This window comes from Erithacus rubecula (assembly GCF_903797595.1).
Source record: "Erithacus rubecula genome assembly, chromosome: 1".
In the NCBI taxonomy this organism is placed as follows: Eukaryota; Metazoa; Chordata; class Aves; order Passeriformes; family Muscicapidae; genus Erithacus; species Erithacus rubecula.
The window spans coordinates 110147146-110171100 of NC_136658.1; the positions used below are offsets into that span (position 1 = coordinate 110147146).

Sequence of the window (23955 nt, forward strand, 5' to 3'; positions counted from 1 at the left end):
GCAGTCAGAGGGATAAATGTCAGGGCAGCGAGGCCTTTCCCGGGCTGCCATTGTCACCGCCTGCGGTCGCGACAAGCGACATTCGCGGGCCGCGTAAGGCGGTGGCGGCCCCGCCTACAGCTCCCATCAGCCCACGCGGTGCCCCAGCCCGCAGCGGGCTTCACCGGCGCGCAAAGCACATCGGGTTTTGTAGTTCTCTGCGGGTGACGGCGTTGCGTCACTCACCCCGCCCGCGCGTTGCTATGACAACCGGGGGAGTGGGCGGGGCCGCGCGGGAAGCGGAGTCAGCTCCTGGGAAGTGACGGCGGCGAGGACCCGGATGTGGAGGGGGCGGGGCTCCCGCGCACCTCCCGGGTCACGTGAGGCGGTGTCACGTGACGGCGCGATGGGGACAACGCTGGACGTGCGGGTGAAGCGCGCCGGGAAGGTTTATCGCGATGGGGTGCGTGTGTCGCGACAGCGCCTGCCGGCACCGCGGGGCACCGCGCGGGGCGAGCGGCCAGTGCTGCCCTGGGGGCATTGGGGTGAGACCCCCCAGGCAGGGGTGACCCTGCCCTGTGCCCAGCCCTGGAGGCTCCTCTGGCTGCTGAGCCCAGCTCTGGCTGCTCAGCACAGCAGGGACAGGAGCTGCTGGGGCTGAGCAAGGGCCTGGAGCATCTCCCTGCCCAGGAAAGGCTGAGGGAGCTGGGGCTGCTCAGCCTGGAGAGAGACAGAGAGAGGGCTCAGCCCTGCCTGGGCCTGCCTGTGCCTGTCTGTCTGTCTGTCTGTCTGTCCCTGTGTGCAGGGAGGGCAGAGCAGCCCCAGGCTCTGCTCCAGGGCCCAGCAATTCCCCTGCACAGGAGGCACAGCTTCGTGGAGAAAAGGTGGCAGAGCCCTGGAACAGCTCAGGGAGGTGCTGGAATCTCCTCGCTGGAGACACCCAGACCCACCTGGATGTTCCTGTGTCACCTGCTCCAGGTGACCCTGCCTCGGCAGAGGGTTGGGCTGAGATCCCTTCCAAGCCCAGCTGCTCTGGGATTCTCTGGGATTCACAGGTGCACGGGGTCTGTCGGGACACTCGGGGTCTGTCGGGACACTCGGGGTCTGTCGGGACACTCGGGGTGTCGCTGGGCTCCGGGGCCGTGTTCTACTCGCTGGGAATGGCCCGGGCCCGCCCTTGGCAGCGGGGATTCCTCGGGAAGGAATCCGAGGAAGGAATCGTTCGCCCTCTGCTGTCGGCGCTGTCGCGCTGTCGGCGGCTTTCCCTGTATCCCGGAGCTTTCCCTGTGTCCCTTTCCCTGTGTCCCTTTCCCTGTGTCCCTGTCCCTGTGTCCCTGTCCCTGTGTCCCTGTCCCTGTGTCCCTGTCCCTGTGTCCCTTTCCCTGTGTCCCTTTCCCTGTGTCCCTTTCCCTGTGTCCCTGTCCCTGTGTCCCTGTCCCTGTGTCCCTGTCCCTGTGTCCCTGTCCCTGTGTCCCTGTCCCTGTGTCCCTGTGTCCCTGTGTCCCTGTGTCCCTGTCCCTGTGTCCCTGTCCCTGTGTCCCTGTGTCCCTGTGTCCCTGTGTCCCTGTCCCTGTGTCCCTGTCCCTGTGTCCCTGTGTCCCTGTCCCTGTGTCCCTGTGTCCCTGTCCCTGTGTCCCTGTTTGTGTCCCTGTGTCCCTGTCTGTGTCCCTGTCTGTGTCCCTGTTTGTGTCCCTGTCTGTGTCCCTGTGTCCCTGTTCCCTGTGTCCCTGTCCCTGTGTCCCTGTCCCTGTGTCCCTGTGTCCCTGTCCCTGTGTCCCTTTCCCTCTGCCCTTTCCTGGATCTTTCCTCCTGCCCAGAGCTTTCCCCATCCCAGCACGGTTTCCCAGTGCTCTCCCAGTGTTCCCAGCAGCTGCTGAGCTCTGGGATTTTGGGCATTGCCTTTGGGATCAAGTGATGCTTTTGTGTCCTTTCCCCTTTTCCTGGGTACCACGGGAAGATCCTGACTCAGCTCCTGCACAGGCTGATGTGGTTTGAAAGGGAAGGATAGTTTTAATTTTTATCACTATTTATCTAGAAATCCTGAGTTGCTCAGCAGCAATGTTCAGGTGTCTCTTTTCTCTTGCACTTGTATCATAGAAATCCTTTCCATCCACTGAAATTCCATTTATTGAATGATTTTAATCTGGAAAACTGGATTTGTAAGTAAGGGTGTACAGCATCTGTCCTACAATTGTCAGATTATCTAGAGAATGGCTTTGACAAAGCTGAATTATTCCCCTTAGGAATGGCTCCAGAGTGGTAAAACACTGTGTGTGTCTCACTGTCACATTCTTTTGTGCATTATACAATTATAAATTATTAGGATTTTGTTTATTTATCTATTTCAGTTTCTCAGTGCTGTGTCCATTTTCAGTTTGACTGAACTTGACTTGCTTTATATCACTTTTAAATTGATTTTTTTTTTAATGAAAATAGTATTTCTTCAATTTTAAGCTGAAATTAGAATATTCCTGGTCAGTCAATCTGTCAGTTTTGTTTTTAACCTTCCATGTGGAAAGGTTTGTAATTTTAGATCATTAACTTGGCCTGGAATCTGTAAGTCTGGGATGGAAACATGATAGTGGAAGAGCTGTACACCAGGGATACAATATGGATTTTTAATAGGAATCCTGTAGGGAGAGAAAGGAGATACAAACCTCTGATTAGGCATGGAAGGGACCTCAAAGCCTCCAGTGCCACCCCTGTGGCAGGGACATCTTCCATTTCCCTTTTCCAAAGAAATATTGAAAGAAAAATTGATTTTTAACTCCAAGTCACCCTTCCCTTTCCTGCTCCCAGGCCATGCACCCTTCCCAAGTGTAGCAGCAGCTCTGGAAGGGGTTGTTGCTGTGTGAAGGAAACTTCTCCTTTGTTAAAGCACTCCTCATGTTCAGGGTTGTCCTTGCTTCTCAGAGTTGAGCTGGACTCATTTTTTTAAAGCAATAACCTAATTGCTTGTGCTAATTAAGGCCCTTTAGCAGAGCAGTGCAGAATTTAGGTCAGCTTTTCTTTGCTGTCCCTTTGTGCTCCTGTTCTGGCTGCAGATCCTCTTCCCAGGCTCTCAGGATGTCAGCCTTGCTTGGATGAGGATGTTTTCCTGCTGCCACAACCCCCCTGACCTGTTTTTGCCATCCTGTACCACCAGGAAAGGCAGAAATCTGCCAGAATTCCCAGCCTGCAGAAGAGATCCTGGTTGGAAGTGTTTGGGTGCAGAGTGAGCAGTCAGGATCATCCCCTGGTTGGAGGGAGCTGTGCCTTGGGGCCTGTTTGCTGGGGAAGGAGCAGGAGAGGAGCTTCATCCCCACAGAGCTCTCCAGTTCTCAGTCTCTGTGCTGGGATGATGTGACAGCAATGTGTGCTCTGTCCCCATCTGTTAAACCAGCTGGGGCAGTGCCCCTGATCTCCTGGCACATATTCTCTGCTCATGGGCCATCTTTAAACCAGCTGGGCAATCATCTTTATCTTCCCACAGCCCATCCTCCCTCCAGGAGATATCTCCTGTTCATGGCCACTGAGTCCCAGGGCATGGCTGAGAAAATTCCATCATCCCACTGGCAGATGCTCCAGCCAGGGCAGGAGCCAAGCCTTTCCTACCCAGAGAAAAACTGACATTTGGACACCAAGGAACCTTCTTCCCACTGCATTCCAGAGGAAAACCAGAGCCTTGCACATCATCCCTGGAGCTTCAGAGGAAACTGCACCTTCTCCAGGAGCACTGCTCCAGCTGAGCCACATCTGCCCCTGCAGGAGGATGCAGCACCATGGAATGGGACTGTGCCACCACCCTGACTGACTGACTGTGCCAGCTTGGATTCTGACTCTGGCAGGGTTGGGATTGTTCTGTGTAATGCTGCATTTCTATTTGAATTGTCCTAGGAAAGAACTGTTATTCCTAATTCCCATCTCTTTGCCTGAGAGCCCCTTCATTTCAAAATGATAATACTTTGTAGGGAGGGGGTTTACATTGTCCATTTCCAAGAGAAGTTTCTGCATTTCTTGGCAAACACCTGTCCTCCAAACCAGGACAGTCACCTGCTGCCCTTTCCAGCTGAGAATATTTCAGGGTCAGAGCAGATTCTCCAGTGTGGGAGAAGGGAAGGATAAACATGGAGTGTGTGAAGGGAGCTGTGTTGCTCTCCTGCAGTTCATTAGGTTTTCAGTGTTGAAAAGACTGAGTTGACACTTTGAGGATGCAGCATTCTTGTGCATTTTGTGGACAGCACATCCTTCATGGGATGAGTGACAACATCCCTGGAGTCACACAATTCCTGCCTTTCATTCTGATTCACTTTGAATTTCTTTTTTGTATTCATTTTTTCTGTTTTAAATCTCTTCTGCTCACTCTGGAGGTGAATCTCACCTTCAGCTTGGCCATCCCATTTCCAGTTGTTCCTTCTGTTCTCTCTCCTGTGGCTGACCATCCCAATTTTCATCCAGCAATTCCTCCTGGCAGTTTATTCCAGCACATCAAATGGAACTTGGCTGTTACCAGCTGTCCCAGTGAGAGGGTTTCTCATCTTCCTGAACAGGAAAATGAAAAATTTTGGGAAGTTGAAGCTCAGGTTAATACCTGGTCAAGAGGATGATGATATTTTTAAGGACAAACCAAAAGTGCAGAGCTCTCATCCTAAATTCCTTCATCAGTGTCTCTCCTGACAGGGTTGCACCATTCTTTGAGAACAGGATTTGGATTTTTTCAGTTTGGAGATCTCAGAGTTGCACAGTCTGGCTGACAGCTGTGAAAAAACTGATTTAAACAAATGTTTTCCTCTTTCCTGCAGGAAGTTCTCTCTGGAGTGGTGGTCATAACCAGCAAGGACACAGTGCAGCACCAGGGGATCTCCTTAACCATGGAGGGCTCAGTAAATCTGCAGCTCAGTGCCAAAAATGTGGGGGTGTTTGAGGCCTTCTGCAACACTGCCAAGGTAAGACCTGCACAGGTGAATATTTTTAGCACAAAACCCTCTTTTTTCTCAGATGAATCCTTTCCTTAAAGGCTCTCAGGTGGTCAGAGCTGCTCATGGTATGGCAGTGATGGAAAGGAGGAAAATGCTGAATTTTCACAGCATTTTCTGCTGAGATCACAGAATCCCAGAGGGTCACTGGTGCCACCTCCCTGCTCCAACAGGGCCATCCCAGAGCACAGGAGTGTGTCCAGACAACTCTGGAATATCCCCAGGGAAGGATTTATGACAACATTTTGGGGAAGTAACTCACACTGATGGGAGAATTTTCTTTTAGGCTGAAATGCACTGCCATAAATAGTTTAGAAAGTTACTGGGTGATGCATCAAAGGGCTGTGATTTAAAGAAAAATAACTAATTGTGTGATGCTGTTTCATTTTTGTTGAAGTGATTGGGTTTAACTGGACTTTTGTGCCAGATCAGTCCCTGTCTGTGGAGGTCATGGAGGGGTTCCTGGGCATGGGACAGCACCTGACAGATCCCTCTGGAGAGAATGGGATGTGTGGAGCTCCTGGAAGGGCTCTGAGCTGCTCCCCAGGGATCCCAGCAGAGCAACTTCCCCCAGGCTCCACAGGGACAGGGCTGGCTCTGTCTGGGGGCAGCTCCATTTGGGAAAATTTGGTTAATTTAGGATGGCATTGAAACAGGGAATCACAGAAAGTTTGGGGTGAAAATGACTTTAAAGATCATCCATTCTACCCCTGCCATGGGGACACTTCCCACTGTCCCAGGCTGCTCCAGCCCCAGTGTCCAACCTGGAATTGAACATTCCAGGGATCCAGGGGCAGCCACAGCTGCTCTGGCAATTCCATCCCAGCCTCTTCCTCCCTCCCAGGGAACAATTCTTGCCCAAAATCCCATCCAGTGGAAGCCATTCCTTGTGTCCTGTCCCTCCCTGCCTTGTCCCCAGTCCCTCTCCAGCTCTCCTGGATCCCTTCAGGCCCTGCCAGGGTCTCTGAGCTCTCCCTGCAGCTCCTCCTGTCCAGGTGAGCACCCCCAGCTCTCCCAGCCTGGCTCCAGAGCTCTCCAGCCCTGGGATCAGTTCAGTGGCCTCATCCAAGAGCTGCATTTCTTCCTTGTATTGGAAGCCTGAGAGTTGGGGACAATAATGGTAAAACTGCAGAGAGGAAAGAAATGTCATCTCCAAGCCACCTCCCCAGTCAAACCACAGTTAACCCTTATTGTAGTGAGGGTTCTGTTCTCCCCTAAATAATGAATTTTGGGGGTCAGAGGGGATGGCTCAGGGCTCAGCAGCACAGCCTTGGTCATTCCTGCTGCTGTTAAGGGTCATCATTTAGGAAATGAAGTTCCACTTCCCAAAGCTGGAGCTGCTCCTGGTGAGCTCCCTGAATGTCTTTGGTCATTAATGTGCTGCACCCACAAAATAAAAATTGTTTTCTTGAACAAAACATTAATATTTCCTTTCATTGTAAAAAAACACCCCAGCACTGTGTGTCGTGAAGAGATCCCTAGGATTCTGGAAATCCAGGAATTCTGGTGGAGTTTGGAATGTTGTTGTCTCTGTCTCAAGCTCTTTAATATTTATCCCTGCAGCCTATTCAGATTATCAACAGCACCATTGAAATGGTGAAACCAGGGAAGCTCCCCAGTGGCAAGACAGAAATTCCCTTTGAATTCCCACTGCAGATGAAGGGCAACAAAGTTCTGTACGAGACATATCATGGAGTCTTTGTCAATATCCAGGTGAGGAGGTGGAGAGAAAACACAAAGTTTCACCTGCACAGTATCTTCTAAAGCAGCTCTTAATCCTTGGAAATTGAGGATGAAGTTTGGTGGTGGTTTCTTTTCACACTGACTGAGCATTCCACAGTTTAGCCAGTAAATCTTCAAGGAATGATGGCACAAAGCAGCACCACTGTGGGGCTGTATTCCAAAGAAATGTGTAATTTCATAAGGAAAAATCCAAGTATTGAGAACAACAGAAATCAGGAATTGTTTGCTTTGCTGAGTAACATTCCCTGCCCAGATCTGTATGAAATAACTCCTTGGACACAGTCTTGTGGAAATACAGTTTTGAAATTTGATCTTTTTTTTGGTTAAAAATTGCCTTATCATAGGTGGGTTGGTTTTTTGGGTGATTTTTGGTGTGTTTTTTTAAGGGGGAATGTTTTCCTTCAGTCTACTCTTGAAGGTAAATTCTGTGTTAGACAATGAAGTTTTATGTCACTGGAATGAAAAAAACCTAATAAACCAAATTACCCCCCAGCAAACTTTCTGAAGTAACTAATGAAAAAAACCCCTGGGTTTGGGGTTTTTTTTTTCTGTTTGGATGTTTTTTAAATAATTTCCATTTCTTTGCTCAGTTTTGGCTTCTTCCCTCATGTAACAGCTGTTGTTTGTGGTAGGGATGTCAAAAATGATGCAGCACTGGTTGAGTTGCTTCCCATATCCCAAATAACTTGCTGTGATCAATCAGTCAGTTTGAGGTGCACTTTAATGAGGAATATCTGTTTTATTTTGTCATTCCTTCTCAACAAATTCCTTGTCCTGTAAGGACACTGAGAGGCTTTGTTGGAGATGAAGTGTTGGATTTCTGGGATAACCAAATTCTTACTGTTTTTCATCCACTGGTTTATGGGAGCAAATTGGAAGCAAATCCACCTGGTTGCCTGATTTTAGTCCTGCTGTGAGCTCAGCTGTGTGCCTGAATTTCCCCATGAAATACCCCCAAACAACTTTTCCCACTGAGATTCCAATCCCACAAGAAAATCAAAATGAGAAGGGCTGTGAATACATCACACTGATCATCCCTTAACCAAAACAGGGTGAAAAATCACCCTTAGGTGGATATAACAGCAGCAGCACTCTGCACTGAGGCAGGAGGGGGGTGAAAAGTTGGGAAAGAGGGAGGAAATCTGAATTAAATCTCTTTTTTTCCCCTGTGCCATCCCATTCCCCCAGTACACCCTGCGCTGTGACATGAGACGCTCCCTGCTGGCAAAGGACCTGACCAAGACCTGTGAGTTCATTGTCCACTCCCTGGTGAGTGTTCATTTGGCACTTAATTAGTGTTTTTTGATTGATTTTTTCCCCCCCTCCCCACATTTCACTTTAAGGAAAAAAAAAACAAACCCCAAATAAACCCATGGAAATTGTGATAGTGACACACGAGGGATTGCTGAAGTGTAGAATTCAGAATATCCTGTGTTGGGGGAAAGCCCAAAAATCATCAAACCCAACTCCTGGTCCTGCACAGGACACCCCAAAATCCTGTGCCTGATACTTTTGTCCAAAATGTAGGAGTAAAGGAAATCTGCCCCAAAACAAAACCACCCCAAAAGAGCTGTTGCTTCTGATTAGTAAAACCCATCCCTCTCTTATTTTTAAAGGACAAAGAGGAGTTGGATTTTCTGATGTTTTTATAGTGCCCTGAGTTTATTCTCTTATTCATCCTTTGAGTTCTGACACAATGGGGTGGTCATATAAATACAATGTCATTTTTTCAAGCACTGCTCTCCCAGGAGTTCTCAGCCAAAGGTTCCAGGCTCTCCCAGTCCTGGAAATGGGAGTTGGGTGGTGAAAAAACCTGATTTCTGTTCTTCAGCTGAGGAATTCTGATTTAGAGCCCTGCCTCAAAAGTGCATCAAGGTTGGAAATCATGGAATCTTCATGGTGGGACAGACCTTGGGCATGATCCAGTCCCATCCTCACCCCAAACCATGTCCCACATCCAGACTCCTGAACACTTCAGAGACTCCCTGAGCAACTCCTTCCAGTGCCTGACCTCTCCTGCAAGGGAACACTTGCTTCTCATTTCTGATTCCAGATTTTCTAATTCTTGTATCTAATCCTAATCCTTGTGAGAGGAGGTTGGACTCCCAGAAAATGCTTTGCTGGCTGTTCCAGAAGTTCCTGTAGGATTTGGGGTTGGTTTGGGTTGAGCAGTGCCTGTGCAGAGCAGCTGAGGACAGGACAGAGCTGATGAAATGTCCCTTTTTCCATCTGTAACTTGTTGAAACATCCTCCTTCTCTCATCCTTTGAACTCTAAAAACCCAGTAAATATCAAAATCCTTTGTGTTACTCAGGACTTGGGGTGGAAATGTTACTTTAGTTCTAAAGTACCTTTTTAAAAGATTTAGTTTGCTGTTACAAACAAGTTTCCTGTTGGTAAGATTTCAATATTTTCTGTGATATCTGATGCTACATTTTATTGGTCCATTATTACATTTATAAGTGAGGCACATTGTCAGAAGAGTGACAAATCACATCTCCTGCAGTTTCCCTGGGTTCATTTCTTGTTCCCACTACAGCACTTGTGAGCTCACCAGTCAGTAAATCATGAATCTCTCAGTCAGGGTGAATTAATGAGGTTTTACTGAACATATAATTCTCACTGTCAGTGCTCAATGTACCATTCCCCTTCAGCTTATTCTGTGCCAGAATTTGTCATTTTGGGAAAATGCAGCCAATCTTTTGCTAATCTCTTCCATCTTGCAGCTGGGCAGCAGCAGCTATTTTGAATTCTTGAGCAGTGAGGGCAGATCCTCACTCAGAGTTCCAGATCAGCTCCTTGCTGGTGGAGAATAAGAATTTATAAAGCAAATTTGAAGCAATGGACACAAGTTCATTTAGATTCTCTCCTCCCCAAATTTAACAATGAAAGGAAACATTCATGTAAAATGAATTTATTTGTACATACAGAAATAGGAAATTGAATATTTTTCCTCTCTGCTTCAGATGAGGAGGGTATTCCTACTTTTCCAGGTAGTTTAGGGCAGCCAGCTGATGTGGTTTAATATTCTATGTTTTGGGGATCAGATTTCAGTTTAACCCTTCCATTCCCTGCAGTCACAAAAAGGGAAGCTGCTGCCAAGCCCTGTGGACTTCACCATTACTCCTGAAACTCTGCAAAATGTTAAAGAGGTAAAAGGATTTATTATTTTACTTTAAATGTAAAGTTTGTGTGTTTCTGAGTGAGACCAGAGGAGTGATTAAATTCTGCCTTTTAGATTAACAGGCAGATTATATTTTTTTTATTTTTTCCATTTTTTTTCACTTTTATAAACAATCAACTGATTCTGCCTCATGTCTTGTATGTGGTGACCAGTTGAAGGTGGAACTTTGCTCAGGAGTGGTTGAATATTTTTATCCCTTTTGTGAGTGAAATATGGGAGTGGAGCAAGGGAAAACATTCTATACCATGGACAGCCTTTAAAAATGTGTATTTTGAGCCTTGGTCATGCCTTTTTTTACAGCCCCCTGTGGCTTTGGGAAGCCTCAAGGAGGGCAGGGCTGGATGAGATTTTGGGCAGGAATTGTTCCTGGGAGGGTGAGGAGGGGCTGGGCTGGAATTGCCAGAGCAGCTGTGGCTGCCCCTGGATCCCTGGCAGTGTCCAGGGTTGGATTTGGGGTTTGGAGCCCCTGGGACAGTGGCAGGTTCCAGCTCCTGGATGGATTCTGACAGCCAAGTTCTGTCAGTTCTTCCCAGGAAAAGTCCATCCATGGGGTAGATGGAGGAGCAGAAGGATGCAAGTCAGGAGAGATGATTGTAGGAGAAATCCTGGCAGTGAAAGAAAGAAATTGAAGCTCCATTTCTGAACTCTTGAGTTCTCAACTTTGGAACTTTTCGGGGAATTTCCTGCTTGTTTTAATAACTTCCCGTTAGTTGTTTTTTTTCTTTCCCTTTAGTCTGCTCTTTACAGTGGCATCTTTTTCTCCTCCTCCAACCTTTTCAGAGAGCCTCCCTTCCCAAATTCCTGATCAGAGGGCACCTGAACTCCACCAACTGTGTGATCACACAGCCCCTGACAGGAGAGCTGGTGGTGGAGAGCGCCGAGGCGGCCGTCAAGAGCATCGAGCTGCAGCTCGTGCGTGTGGAGACCTGTGGTAGGAGCTACCCCTGAACCTTCCCTTCCCCTTCCCCTTCCCTTCCCTTCCCTTCCCTTCCCTTCCCTTCCCTTCCCTTCCCTTCCCTTCCCTTCCCTTCCCTTCCCTTCCCTTCCCTTCCCTTCCCTTCCCTTCCCTTCCCTTCCCTTCCCTTCCCTTCCCTTCACTTCCCTGAAACTTCCCTGAAACTTCCCTTCCCTTCCCTGAAACTTCCCTGAAAACTTCCCTTCCCTGAACTTCCCTTCCCTGAAACTTCCCTTCCCTTCCCTTCCCTTCCCTTCCCTTCCCTTCCCTTCCTTCCCTTCCCTTCCCTTCCCTTCCTTCCTTCCCTTCCCTTCCCTTCCCTTCCCTTCCCTTCCCTCCCTTCCCTTCCCTTCCCTTCCCTTCCCTTCCCTTCCCTTCCCTTCCCTTCCCTTCCCTTCCCTTCCCTTCCCTTCCCTTCCCTTCCCTTCCCTTCCCTTCCCTTCCCTTCCCACCAGGGAGCAGCAGTAAAGAAAGGCCAGAGCACTGAGGCCTTGCAGGATGTTTTATCTTCTTTTTGCCTGGGTTGGGATTAAATGCTCAATACAATTTCTTGTTTGGACTCAGATGTTTGTTAGTTCTTAGCTGTATTACAGTGAGTTCTGTAGCACCTCAAGCTAACAAACTAAAAATGAACCCTATCTCTGTCTCTCTACAAGGCCTTTTAAGGGTAAACTATCCAATTAAGAAAAGCCACCTAAATTATTTTTACTTTTAACCTAATCACCAAACACCTGTGGCCTGCAATGTGGAATATTCTATCCAATCACACAAAATCACCCAAACCCATGAAGAAGAAGGTGAAGGACAAACCTCCACCCTAAAGCCTTCATCTTGCTATATATATATATTACTGTCTTCTAAAACCTTAAATTCCAAGTTTTCCACCCTGTGATATCACACACTTCTATCCAAACTGCACACCCTTGATCCCAGTTCTATCATTCCATTTTGGAAGCTTCTCCACAGCCTCAGGTCCAATGCAGAATTCTGCTGGGGGTCAGTGCCTGCCAGCACAGAAATCCCAAAATTCTCAGTGACCCAACAGCAGTGTTCTGCATTTTAGAGGAACAGCCCTGATGTTAATTTAAATTATCTCAGCGATCCTTAACTCTGTGAGAACTTGCAGGGTGATTTTTTTTTCCCTTAATCCTGGGGTGTATCATCAATTTTGGCTGCTGTTTTCTCCCCCCCCTTCCCTGCTGTCCCTCCTTGCCCAGGGTGTGCTGAGGGCTATGCCAGGGATGCCACAGAGATCCAGAACATCCAGATCGCTGATGGTGACGTCTGCAGGGGCCTCCCCATCCCCATCCACATGGTGTTCCCCAGGCTCTTCACCTGCCCCACCCTGGAAACAACCAACTTCAAAGTGGGTGAGTGGGGAGACACTTTCCTGCCAGGGGAGTGGCATTTCCATTCCTTTAGGATGGGCAGGTGAGGGGTAAATGCAGCAGTGCTGCAGCAGGGGCTCAGGGCATCCCTCTGCTTCCCTGAGAACAAACCCTGCTGCATTTCAGGCTGAGGAAACACAGCCCAAACACTCCTGCACTAAAACTGTGCAGCCACAAGCTACTCCTAAAGAAATTCCATGATCAGGGACAGGAGGAGCACTGGAATGCAGGTCATGTGATTAAACACTTGAGGAATAGTCCAAGAGTGAAATCCCTCTTTCCATTTTCTTCTTTTTTGTTTCCCACTCTCCTGCTGAAAGCCTGGAAGCAGCAAAGTTGGTCAGGGATTGACTTCTCTTATCTATACCATGTGCTGATTGTCAAAATCCAGTATTTTTATTAACAAAATCAGGATTTCCCTCACTTGTTCAAATATGTACTACAATAATCCATTTGGCTGGTTTGTATTTCTTGGCTGGTTTGTATTTCTTGGCTGGTTTTTATTTCTTCCCTTCATACTGCTGGTATCTGTTGCAGTATGCAGTGATTTCCCCCAAAATTATAATATTCTTTCTTTTTTTTTGACATTTTAAGCTCTTCACTGGCAATGAGAATTTAAATTTATTTAAATTTATTTTGATTTCTGTTTCCCTTCATTTATTAACTCTGCCTGGCTTTTTTTTTCTGTCTCCATTTAGGATTGATTATTGATCTGATACTGGTTTTGGCTTTGAAGGACACAGTGTAATACCAAGAGTAGATTTTCCTCTGGAATTTTTGTCCCCCAGTTTTCAGGCTTGTTGTATCCCAGTATTTCATTTCCTAAGGCTGGAAACAGGGAGTGGGGCTGTCCTGAAATCTTCCCATTCCATGCTTTTAACACCTCCTTGGTGGAGCTGTCTATCAAACTATTTTCTTTTTTGATGTCTGAATCCTCTTTTCCAGAGGATTGTTTGCCATAATTTATCACTGATAAAACAATCCAGAAGAATCCCAGAGGTTAGAACCAAGCAGGATTTTTTAGGAATGGTCCAAGGGTTGGGATGCCTGGGTGAGGTTCTGCCTGGAATATTTCAGGAGCTCCTGCCTCATCCTGCTCCTAGATTCAGTTTTCCTGTGGAATTGAAGTAGGATTGCTGCTAGATTCAGTTTTCCTGTGGAATTGAAGTAGGATTGCTCCTAGATTCAGCTCCCCATGGAATTGTGTCTCTGTTTTTTCTTCTCTCCCAGAATTTGAAGTGAACATTGTGGTCCTTCTGCATGATGACCATCTCATCACAGAGAACTTCCCCCTGAAGCTCTGCAGGATGTGAACACCCCCTGGAGAAGCAGGGAAGGATTTTCTGGGAATTCTTCAGAGGGAAAGTGGAACTTTATCCATGCCTGACTTCAGCTGGAGCCACCTCAATTCCTTCTTCCTGTGGCCATTTTTGGGCTTTCACTTCCCTGTTAACCTGGCCAGGATTTTGCCTCCCTGGCTTTCCCAATTCTGCTGCCTTCACCAAAACCATTCCAAATTTCTCTCAGGTAGATCCTGAAGGAATCATTCTGTAGTTTCTACAGCTTGTAAAAGTGTGTAGCAACTTCCTCTCTTGTAATACTCATTCCAGAGTCCTTTGAAGACCCCTTAAAACTCATAAATCCCATGGAGGGTTTGGGAATTGTGATAGAATGAGAAGTGAGGTCTTGGAAGGTCTAAAAAAAAATGGTGCTACAACTCTGGGAGGTGCTGTGGGATCTGTCCCAAGCACCATGAGTGAAATGAATGATTTCAAATCACAGCAAGGAAATTTTGGTCAAATTGGAGGAAGAAATTAATGTTTGTGACTGTACAGCTCAAAGGAAAAGTAATTCAGTAAGAAATAACCTTCCCAACACAGGTTGTGGATTTTGATGTTGTTTTAATGGAACAGCCACAACTTGTGGATTTTCCATTAATTTTCCATGTGGGGTAGAGGCAGGCTCAGTCTGTATTATGGAAATTAGAAGTGTAAAGATGAGCACCTAAAAAGGCAGAATTAAGAAAACTAAGAAAAAAATTTCCTGTGGTTTATCCAGCAGTATTGCCAAGCAGGAGAATCAATTCTAGTTTGGGAAGAAAAAGTTGAAATTTTCATTTCAGTGTCTGGGAAGGGGGAGGAAAATGCAACTTACTGAAACTTGGCACTTTACCCTGAGACCAGGGATGGTTCAGGGGAATTTGGGGAAGAGCTGCAACCCCCCAAAAATACTGCAAGCTGAAAAGGATTCCAATACTGGCAATTTTAGGCCTTAATTCTACAGCACAGAGTAATTACCCAGCCCTAGCTTGACTGAGCAGAAATAAAACACAAAACCAACATGTTTGACTGCAGCAGTAACTTTATTTTTTATTGTAATGGTAATTAATACACTGATTAATGAGAGAGGAGTTTAAAACTTGAACTGGAGGAGATGTAGCAGTGTGGGGAACAAGTGATCCCTGGAATTAGCCAAGAGCTCCTAATCCATGTGATGCTCCCTGGATTCAGACAAAATATTTTTCACTTCAGGATTCTCAGGCTCTGGTGCTCAATTTTTTCTGTTTGGGATAAATTTGTCAGTGTTGAAGGTGCTCTGGCCACTCCAGACTCAGAAAACAGGAGAATAATTTCCTGAGCTGTTGGAATTCTGCCCCTCCTGCTACTGGTGACCATTCCTGCACAAATACAGAGGAAGTGTCACTTAAAAAACTATTTTTAAAAATCCTTCCTATTTAAACAGACCAACTTTTCAACAAAGGGAAAAATTCAAATTTCAACCTTATTTTGAGATTAAAGAATTGAACCATATGAACAATTTAAAATCCTTGTTTCAAAATGTTACTAAAAGTTATTATTTAAACATTTTGAATTCTCAGCTGTGGATTTATGCAGTGAGAGGAGCTACAAAGAGCACACCAGGCTTGAATCCTGAATTGTTCATGCCAGAAGAAGGGAATGTCTTGGTTTCCAATTCTGTTGGTCCATTCTACTTAATGTTGGAAAAATCTGAAGGAAAAGCCCCCTCTTCACAGGAATTATGCACTGAATCTTTAATTCAGATTAAAGAATTTATACTTCCAGTGTCCCTTAGCCAAAATAACCCAACAATTCTGTGTGCCAGCCCTGAACTCCACAGCTTTAGGCAGGAACCAGGAGAAATCCTGGATCTTGGAGTCAAATCCCAAAACTGCCCCCATGGCCAATAACCCCAGGGTTCTGTCCTGTCCCCAGCACTGGGTTGTGCTGCAGCCCCTTTAACTCTAAAGTGTGGAGGTGAAGCAGGTTCAGCTGTACTTGTTCCAGGCAGGAAGCTCAGGGAAATCCTCAGGAAGCAGAGCATGGACACGGCAGATGGGGCAGGTGCTGGAATGCTGCTTGAGCCACCTTCGGATGCACTGTGGGGACAGGGAGAGGGTCACAGGCAAAATCTGGGGAGAGGAACCCAGCTGGAGGCTGGAAATTAATGGGGAAGCTCTTCAACAAGTTCTACACCACTGGAATTTGGGGCTGGAGAACTGTTCTCTAATCAAACTGATTCTGCGAGAACAATTCAGCATTAAAATAAAAAAGGTAAAGGGGAAAAGTCACAGACAAATGTGGAGTTGTTCCAGCACAATCTTGGCTTTTTTACTTGATGGATTTCCACTATCAGGAAGCAAATAGAGAGATTCCAGGCATAACCCAGTCCCAACCAAATTCACCCTAAGAATCATCTGAAATCCACTCTGATGAATCATTTCACTTTAAAAATACCTAAACCTTTCTGGCAGTCAGGCTGGCTGTGGCAAAGGCTGGGAAAGGAAACTGTGCCCTGTTGTTTAAGCACTGGAGGGTAAAGGGTTGTTTTTAGGAGGTGGAAGTGAGGAAGAAGAGCAGAACTCACCTCTCTGTGGAAGTGATGGCCACACTCGAGCTCACAGCAGTCTTGGCTCAGCTCATCATGACAGATGCTGCAGGGATCCTCACTGGAGGCCTGCCCAGGAAAGGAATGCACAGTTATTAAAACACTAGCAGCAATTAACCAGCACATTCTACTCAATTAACAAGGTCACTAACTTTAACCAAGTCTATTGAACTTTTGTACACAAAATAAACGAGGCAATTATTTTTTTTCCCCAGGATTATTTCGTGTCTTGTACAAAGCAACAGCTCCATTGTAACAGAAGAAAACTTACCCCATCATCCTGCTTTTTCCATTTGGCTTTGGGTGCAGCTCCAGCATTGCCCCAGGGCTGCAGGTTTGGCTGGGAGGGCTGTTTGCTGGAGGAGCTGGGAGGGGTGGCTGCTGCCCTGGGGCACTGCAATCCTTCCTTCCTCTGGGCTGGGGCAGGCAGGGCTCTGCCTGCTGGAGGTGCTGCCTGCACAGAGCAGAGAGGAGCTGTGTCCCTGGGGCTGTGCTGCTGCATTTCCATGGGGGAGAGCAGAGCACAGCCCCAGTACCTGCTGCTGCCTCAGGATGAGCTCTGTGACCTGGCTGAGGATTCCATCAGGGCTCAGCTCTGCACTGCTCCTGTTTCTCCTCTGCACGTCCCTGATGAAGGCAAGGAGCTCTGAGCTGGAGGCACAGGAAAAACAGGATCAGGGATGGGCCTGCAGAAACTCCCTGTTGGATCCCAGCAGGATCAAGAGACAGCAGTTTGTCCCCTGAGCTGCAGCCTGCTCCCAGTGACTCTCAGAAACCAGGATGAGAGAACTGAGCAATCATCAGAACCATGGAATGGCTTCCATGGCTGGGAGAGACCTGAGTGCTGCTCTCACTCCAACCCCCTCCCACTGCCCCAGTGTCCAACCTGGAGCTGAACATTCCAGGGATCCAGGGGCAGCCACAGCTGCTCTGGGAATCCCATCCCAGCCCCTTCCCAGGGAACAATTCCTATCTATGCTCTGCCCTCTGGCAGTTTAAACCCATTCCCCCTCATCCTGCCCCTCCAGCCCTTGCCAGCAGAACAGAATCAATTCTTTTTGCACTTCATCCCTGACTCTTCAGCCCTTGTTTCACTCCAAACCAGTTACCTGCTGTAGTTTGGGAATATAGTCTGGAGCTGGGCAAAAATATTTGCAATTTTTTTTGGAAGCTTTTTGTTGTTTAGAATTTCAGAAGGTTGCAGAGCTGAGGGATCTTGGTAGGTCTGTTTGGGCTGGACCTGCTGGGAGTTACTTCCAGAAATCCCTGATGGGCAGGATGGTGAGAATTTATTGGAATGTGATCCCTGTGGAGCTTTGGGATGTGTTTTCCCAGCTGCAGAAGAAGCCTCAGAGGTGGCAGGTGCTGTCTTAGCTCCAGTCTGTGCTTGGAGTGGAGGCTGGGCTGGAGCTTTTCCATCACAACTCGAAAATGCAGGAAGGGCACTGGGATGTGCAGATGCTAAGGTGACAATGGCAGGGTCACACATGGGAGGTCTGCCAGGTATTGTCTAGGAAACAAACAGATGGGAAACAGGGATTAAAACAAATTCAGCTGAACCCTGGAGCATTTGCAGTGTGAATTGTCACAGGTTTGGTTGTGCCCAGGATCTCCAAAGTAACATCAGTTCATCCTAAGACCCCCCTCACATCAGGGCAGTTCTTTGACCTTGTGATTATTTCTCTTCTAAAAGGTCACTCTGGTGTTATTGCAGAAAAAATAAATTCCAAGTGCAGAGCAAGAGGCACAAAAGTTGCTCTTTCCCAATAAATTGGTGGTGATAAAGTCGTCTCCATAGTCTGTGTCAATAAATAGAAAGGACAGACCTAAAAATAAGTGGGGAATTATGCAGGAGAGCAGGAGTGGAACTTGCAAGAGCCCAGAAAATTGTAACAGCAATCTCAAATATTAGACCAGAGCCCTGAATCTAAATTGCACCAGACAGAACAACAACAAAAACAAAACAATAAAAACAAACAAACAAAAAAGCCCCGAAACTAATAAACAAATAAACCATAAACACCAAATTTTCTACAGAGAAAGAAAACAACTTAAAAAGGACCAATCAGAGAGGACAGAAGAAACTGCTTTGATTTGAGCTAAGCATTGGTGGAGCTGTTGGGCCATGAGAAAACTCTGAGCAGAGTTTCTGGGGCTGTTCTCATTCCAGCTGCATTCCCAAAAATGGCTCTGCTCCTCCTCCTTCCTCACACACCTGGCTGGGAGCTGGGGTTGGTGTTTGCAATCAGTGCAAACACAAGGTGGTGCAGGAATTCCTTCAGGAATTTCCCCATGGAAAGGGAGCTCAGGGGTTGGAACTGCCCAGGGAGGTTTGCAGTGCCCATCCCTGCAGGTGGCACCTGGAGGTGGCACTGGGGTGACAAGGTGGGGATGGGCACAGGTTGGGCTCCATGGGCTGGGAGGGATTTTCCAGCCTCAGGGATTTTGGGAATTCTGCATAATGAGACTTATCCCAATGGATTTTGGGGCTGTCCAACATGGAGGCTCCAGAGAGCCCCTCCCAGTGCCTAAAGAAGCTCCAGGAGAGCTGGAGATGGGACAAGGGATGGAGGGACAGCACACAGGGAATGGCCTCAAACTGAAAAATTAGATATTTCGATGAGATATTGGGAAGGAATTGTTGCCTGGGAGGGTGGGGATGCCCTGGGATGGAATTCCCAGAGCAGCTGTGGATCCCTGGCAGTGCCCAGGCTGGACACTGGGGCTGGAGCAGCCTGGGACAGTGGGAGGTGTCAGGGTTGGAACTGGATGAGCTTTAAGATCCCTTCCAACCCAAATCATCCTGGAATTCCAGGAATTCAGTGCTACAGGAACCCTACAATGGAAAAACCATAATTTTCAACTTGAGCCTCTCACAGGAGTTGGGAATTTGCAGCTTCCAGCTCTGCTGGCCACACCAAGGGGGATTCCAAGGATTGCAACTGCTCTGGAGTGTGGGATACTCACAGGTGCCTGAGGATAAGGAAGATCCACAATTTCCACTTTACTGAGGCAGGCATGGGCACCCTTCTTCACCAGCTCAATTTTTTCTTCATACTCAGCCTGCAGAAGGAAAAGCAACCATCAGCACCAACCTAAGCTCCCTCCTCACTGAAAATCACATTTTACAGTGGATTTCTCAGAGTTTCCTGTTGGGTTTTTCTTTAAGAAGTTCCATTGATTTCTAAAGGTCACCAACAAAAAAAAAAAACAAATAGATTTGTTAATGTGGGACCCAATTTTGAAGCAAGTGTATAAAAGGCAGATTTTTACCTTTAAAAAAGTGAATATACCCACTATAAATTACCAACCTGGACTCCAAACTCTTTCTTTTGCAATTAAAAAACTCCCCTCAGCATTTGGATGACAAGTTTTCAAAAACAAATGCAACCTTATTAAATGTTTCATTTCCCAAGTTCAACTCAGAAGCTTGTGGAGAGAAATCAAGTTTTACCTCAACTTTTTCCAGTTGTTTCTTGACATTTGAAATAAATATTTCCCAGGAATCAATCTGGGGCTTCAACACAGGAGCTGCTGAAGCTGGGCTGCTGCAATATTGAAGATTTGCAGTTAAACTCCAACATTCCCATTATTTTTAAGACCAGTGGTGATGTCCCAAAAGTTCCTCCCTCAATAATTAATCCCAGTTCAAGTCTTCAAGGGAATTTAGGTTAAAATCAGTTACACTGCAGCCTTTTTCCAGAGATACTGGGCAGACTAATTGGAATATTATTATTATTATTATTATCCAGATAATCTGATTTTCCCAGCTCAGAAAGACACAAGGATAAGGATGAGACTCAATTTGCAGCTGAATTTTGTTCAGAGCAATATTATTTACCCCTAACTCTGTGCACTTTTATATTAATATTAGAAAATTTTATATAAATATTGCATATTCAATATAGCTACAGAATATAAAAGAATTCTAGAATATGAAATAAATTTTATATAGTAAATAATAAATAAGCAGGGGTAGTACCTGCTCAGTGCCTTCAGCATCCTGAGATTTCCTTCTGCCTTGGCCATGGTGCCTTTGAGCTTCCAGATTTCAGTTTCCTTCCAGGTCTGGAGCACAGAGACCTGAGGGGAAAAAAAAATTTCAAAACAACAACAACAAAATGAAACAAAACAAAACAAAAAAATAGTGTTAAAAAAAAGAGAAAAAAAAAAAGGGATAAAACCTTAAACAATATTTTAGTAAGAATTTAAACAAGAGTTTGAGGATACAAAGTGCTCACATAGTTCCCACAGTGAGGAATTTTCAAGTGGAATTTCCATCCTTGGCACTTCCAATATTTAATCAATACCTTTGATATCATTTCCCCATCTTCAATCAGCACAACCCCAACTCTAACTAAAGGTTTTTAAGGATTTTTTTTTGGTTGTACCTCTGCTTTGACAGCTCTTTTCTCACACTCCTGGTTGTTATCTTGACTCTTTTTTATCAGCTCTTCCAATTTACCTTTCTCATTAGCAAATTTATTACTGTGAAAGAAAAAGAAATGAAATATTTGAGTAACATTACAGCAGACCAATAGTTTAATTAAAGCCATTTTAGAGGTTTTTTTACAGCTCCTCAGTGTCATGTAATCAAGGGAAATGTATGAGAGTATGCTTTTCTTTATTCTAAATATTAATATTTATTTATGGCAAGTATAAGCAAACTAATTTAGAACCAAAAATATGGGTTAAAAGTGCTTATTTTCCCCTAAGCTTTTACCCAGAGTGAAGCAGAAAAATGTAAATATTGCTGAAAGGGATGTGAGTTTTACCTGGTCTCCAGAAATGTATTTAAACATGCATTATATTGCTTTTCCTTGTCATCAATGGCCTTCAAATACCTACAGGAATGAAACATGGATTAAGCTGCTTGTGGAAAAGGTTTATTGGCAAATCTGCAACATGCTCCTCTGTAAACACCAGGATAATCTGTAGGTTTTAGATGCTGTTTAATCCCAGAGGAATTATGGAATTCCCAGCCTGGAAGTGCCCAAGGCCAGGCTGGAGCATCCTGGAGAGTGAGAGGAGTCCCTGCTCATGGCAGGGGTGGAACTAAATGGTCTTTAAGATCCATCCCAACCTAAATTATTCAGGGATTCTATCCTAAATACATTTAAATAAAGCAGTAATTAATATAAAACAGGCTGATGATTTTTCAGGAGAGTTTAGGCCCAAACTACTTAAAAATAAAGATAAAACAAAAGCATTCAAGGACCAAAAGTCAGGGCTCTGTAAACTGAGAGAGGCCATTAAAATACAGTAGGAATTGTTAAATCTGATTAGGAGAATCACTGCTAAATCAGTTCTCTAAAACCCATTTTAGATGTTTACCTGTAATTTGCTAAAAAATTCAAGATAAGAAAGAGATCATGTCCATATTTCATCCTGATACTGTTAGAAAATGCCTGGCTGGTTTCACAGGCAAGGATGAAATCTCCCTTAAAGAGTTCTGAACTCTCCAGACTGCCAGAATGAGGGGATGTAAATCTATTTACAGCCATACCTCTCATTGGTGTCTGAGTGTTTTTTAATTGTGCCCTTCAGAGTTTTTAATTTCTCTCGATTTTCTTTCTTCTCCTGCTGCCATTTCTTCATTTGTGTTTCTGAGTCTTGGTGGAACCAATCCAGCTCATTCTGGGACACCTGAGGACAGAAAAGAACAAAAAAAAAAAAAATAAGAACAAGCAAAAATCACAAATTTCTACAATACCAATAAATAAAGCAGCAGCTTGGCCTCAATCTCAACAAGTAACACCTTTAAGGAAACAAATTCCTATAAAAACACACAAACCTGCAACAGCAGCTCAAAATACTTTAGTTAATTAGGCAAATATTAAAATAAACTTAACAAAAAGCAAAAAAAAATGTCCTGCAATTAAAACTAGTAAATTATAACCCACAAAAACAAAACCCGAAATAGCAAAAATTCAATCATGATTTAGTGAAAAATTTTATTAAAGCAATTAAAAATTATAAACTAAAATCTTCATATTTTAAACAACTTTTAAAAAGTATTCTCAATAAATATAACTTAACTCCATATAACATAAAATCTCTTGTGTCATTAATACTTACTGACACACAAAAACTTATGTGAAAAGGAAATAAAAAAAAAACCTTTAAAAAAGCTGAAAAAAGAAACCAAAGTAATGCTCATGCTAACCTCACTGTAGCAAAATTAGCAAAAAACCCTCCTCACAATAATCCAGCACAACAAGCTACCAAACTTACAAAAAAAAGTGTTAGCAAACAAAAAAAAAAAAAGTAAACTTCTCTTTAAACAAAATATAAAAAACTTAAGGACTAACAGTAAAGAATGTTTGTTTATATGCTGTTGCATCTTTTGTCAACTATGTTAAGTAACAAAGCAAATTTACAAAAAAAAAAAAAAATTAAAAAATTTAGCACAGACAAAAAAGTTAAACACAATTAGTTTAAAGCATTCCAAGCAAAAAAAAAAAGCCATTTTCAACAAACTTCATTTCTGAAAATTCTGTGCTATATTCAAATAAAAGCTGGAGCAGAAAGGATATTTGTGACCAGAAGTGAATCCTGCTCCAAGCCTTGGACACTTCCACTGATCCAGGAGATTCCACATCCTCTGACCATGGGGAAAATTTTTACCTCAGCCTCTTCAATACTTTTTTTCAGCAGCTCTTCCAAAGCACCAATTTCCTCCAAACTCCTGTTTTGTAACTGCTCAAATTTCTCCTCTGCTTCTCTGAGTTGTTCTTTCAGGACCTGGTGCTCCTTTTCCATCCGGAGAATATCTCCCTGGAAATTAATCAGTTACAAAAACCAAGTTGGTTTATAGCTGGGACCAGGTCAAAGGTCACATTTTCTCACTTTTATCTCCTGGCACAGACATAAAACTGCCAATAACAGCACTCTGAACTGTCTCTATGCACAAAAGGGAGAATTTCAATGCAGGTTTGGAGAGAGGAAGTACCACAGGAGTATTTGATATCTGAATAGCTCAGAGCAAATCTATCAGAATAAATATCAAACAGCAGAGCAAAGCTCAAAAATCATCTCCTTGTGGGGCTGGGTGATGTTTCCAAGAACACCACACACACAAAAACCAGCCAAACAACCTAAAATATCTGTTAAAACATGTTATTTTCAGAGAATTTTCATTTCTTTATCATTCATTTTTTTGGGCATTTCTTTAACCTCCTTCATGAGAAATGTAAATCAGGATGTAAGGAACTTACTTGTTGATTTTCAAATGGATGGAAAGGCAAAGTATTGGTTTCCCTATCAGCAACTTCCTTATTTACCTAGAACACACACAAAACAAAATAAATAAATCAGGATTTGATTAAAAAGTTTCTCAGTTCATAGATGAGCTGCTCTGGTTTGGAGCTTTTGTACCTCACTGAAGGTTTTACAAATCCAACTCTAGCTGGATCCAATCCAGCCTATAAATGATGTTGGAAAACATTGTGGAGGTGTTTATGAAAGGTTTTTGGTTTTTTTTTTTTTTTTCCTCTGATTTCATTGGCCACAAGAAATTCCAGGAAGTTCTGTGAGTCATGCTGTAAATATCTGAAAAATTAAGATTTGCAGGAAGTGTCTCATGCTCCTGTCAGGGAGTGGTAGAGTGAGAAGGTCCCCCCTGAGCCTCCTCCACAAACCCAAATTCTCAAATGTTGGGGAAGTGGAAATAAATCCCTGAACTCATCACAAAAGGAAAAATAATGACACAGAAGGACTTTGCTTCACCTCTTAGGTGAAACTGAAACTTATGTGCAGCAGCTCCCTCTGTGACACCCAGGGAAAAGAGCTGCAAAAAAAAAAACTTCAGGCACAACAAAATTCAGTGAGCAGCTCTGAAGAATTA

At 44.9% G+C, this 23955-nt stretch overlaps 2 protein-coding genes across 3 annotated transcripts in view; one reads left to right on the top strand and one right to left on the bottom strand.

Annotated features, from left to right (window-relative positions):
• Positions 1-283: 283 nt before the first annotated feature.
• VPS26C (VPS26 endosomal protein sorting factor C) lies at positions 284-14423 on the top strand. 2 transcript variants are annotated; one of them, XM_079312908.1, is made up of 8 exons: positions 284-442; positions 4761-4904; positions 6498-6647; positions 7866-7946; positions 9754-9828; positions 10641-10791; positions 12033-12185; positions 13434-14423. In XM_079312908.1, exons 1-8 carry the CDS (start codon positions 320-322, stop codon positions 13514-13516), a joined length of 960 nt encoding a protein of 319 aa, XP_079169034.1. In that variant the 5' UTR covers positions 284-319; the 3' UTR covers positions 13517-14423. The 2 variants fall into 2 exon arrangements, with proteins under 2 accessions (XP_079169034.1, XP_079169035.1); XM_079312909.1 differs by lacking the exon at positions 12033-12185 and having other exon boundaries at positions 13434-13731.
• A 143-nt stretch (positions 14424-14566) lies between these two features.
• Positions 14567-23955, bottom strand: part of TTC3 (tetratricopeptide repeat domain 3) — a 50596-nt gene continuing 41207 nt past the window's right edge. The window contains 14 exon segments of the mRNA XM_079298219.1: positions 14567-14880; positions 15500-15600; positions 16089-16178; positions 16381-16563; positions 16646-16760; positions 17219-17619; positions 18987-19172; positions 19564-19657; positions 20092-20192; positions 20501-20597; positions 20885-20953; positions 21616-21755; positions 22737-22886; positions 23327-23392. Of these exon segments, the coding sequence (XP_079154345.1) occupies positions 14865-14880; positions 15500-15600; positions 16089-16178; positions 16381-16563; positions 16646-16760; positions 17219-17619; positions 18987-19172; positions 19564-19657; positions 20092-20192; positions 20501-20597; positions 20885-20953; positions 21616-21755; positions 22737-22886; positions 23327-23392 (1809 nt within the window). The 3' untranslated portion in view covers positions 14567-14864.

What these genes read in the sequence shown, in the direction of transcription:
- VPS26C (XM_079312908.1), top strand. Translation starts at nt 320, where the DNA reads ATGTGGAGGGGGCGGGGCTCCCGCGCACCTCCCGGGTCACGTGAGGCG. An exon ending in AGTTCATTGTCCACTCCCTG is followed by an intron (nt 7,947 to 9,753) that starts GTGAGTGTTCAT and finishes CATTCCCTGCAG; the next exon opens with TCACAAAAAGGGAAGCTGCT. An exon ending in AACAACCAACTTCAAAGTGG is followed by an intron (nt 12,186 to 13,433) that starts GTGAGTGGGGAG and finishes CTTCTCTCCCAG; the next exon opens with AATTTGAAGTGAACATTGTG.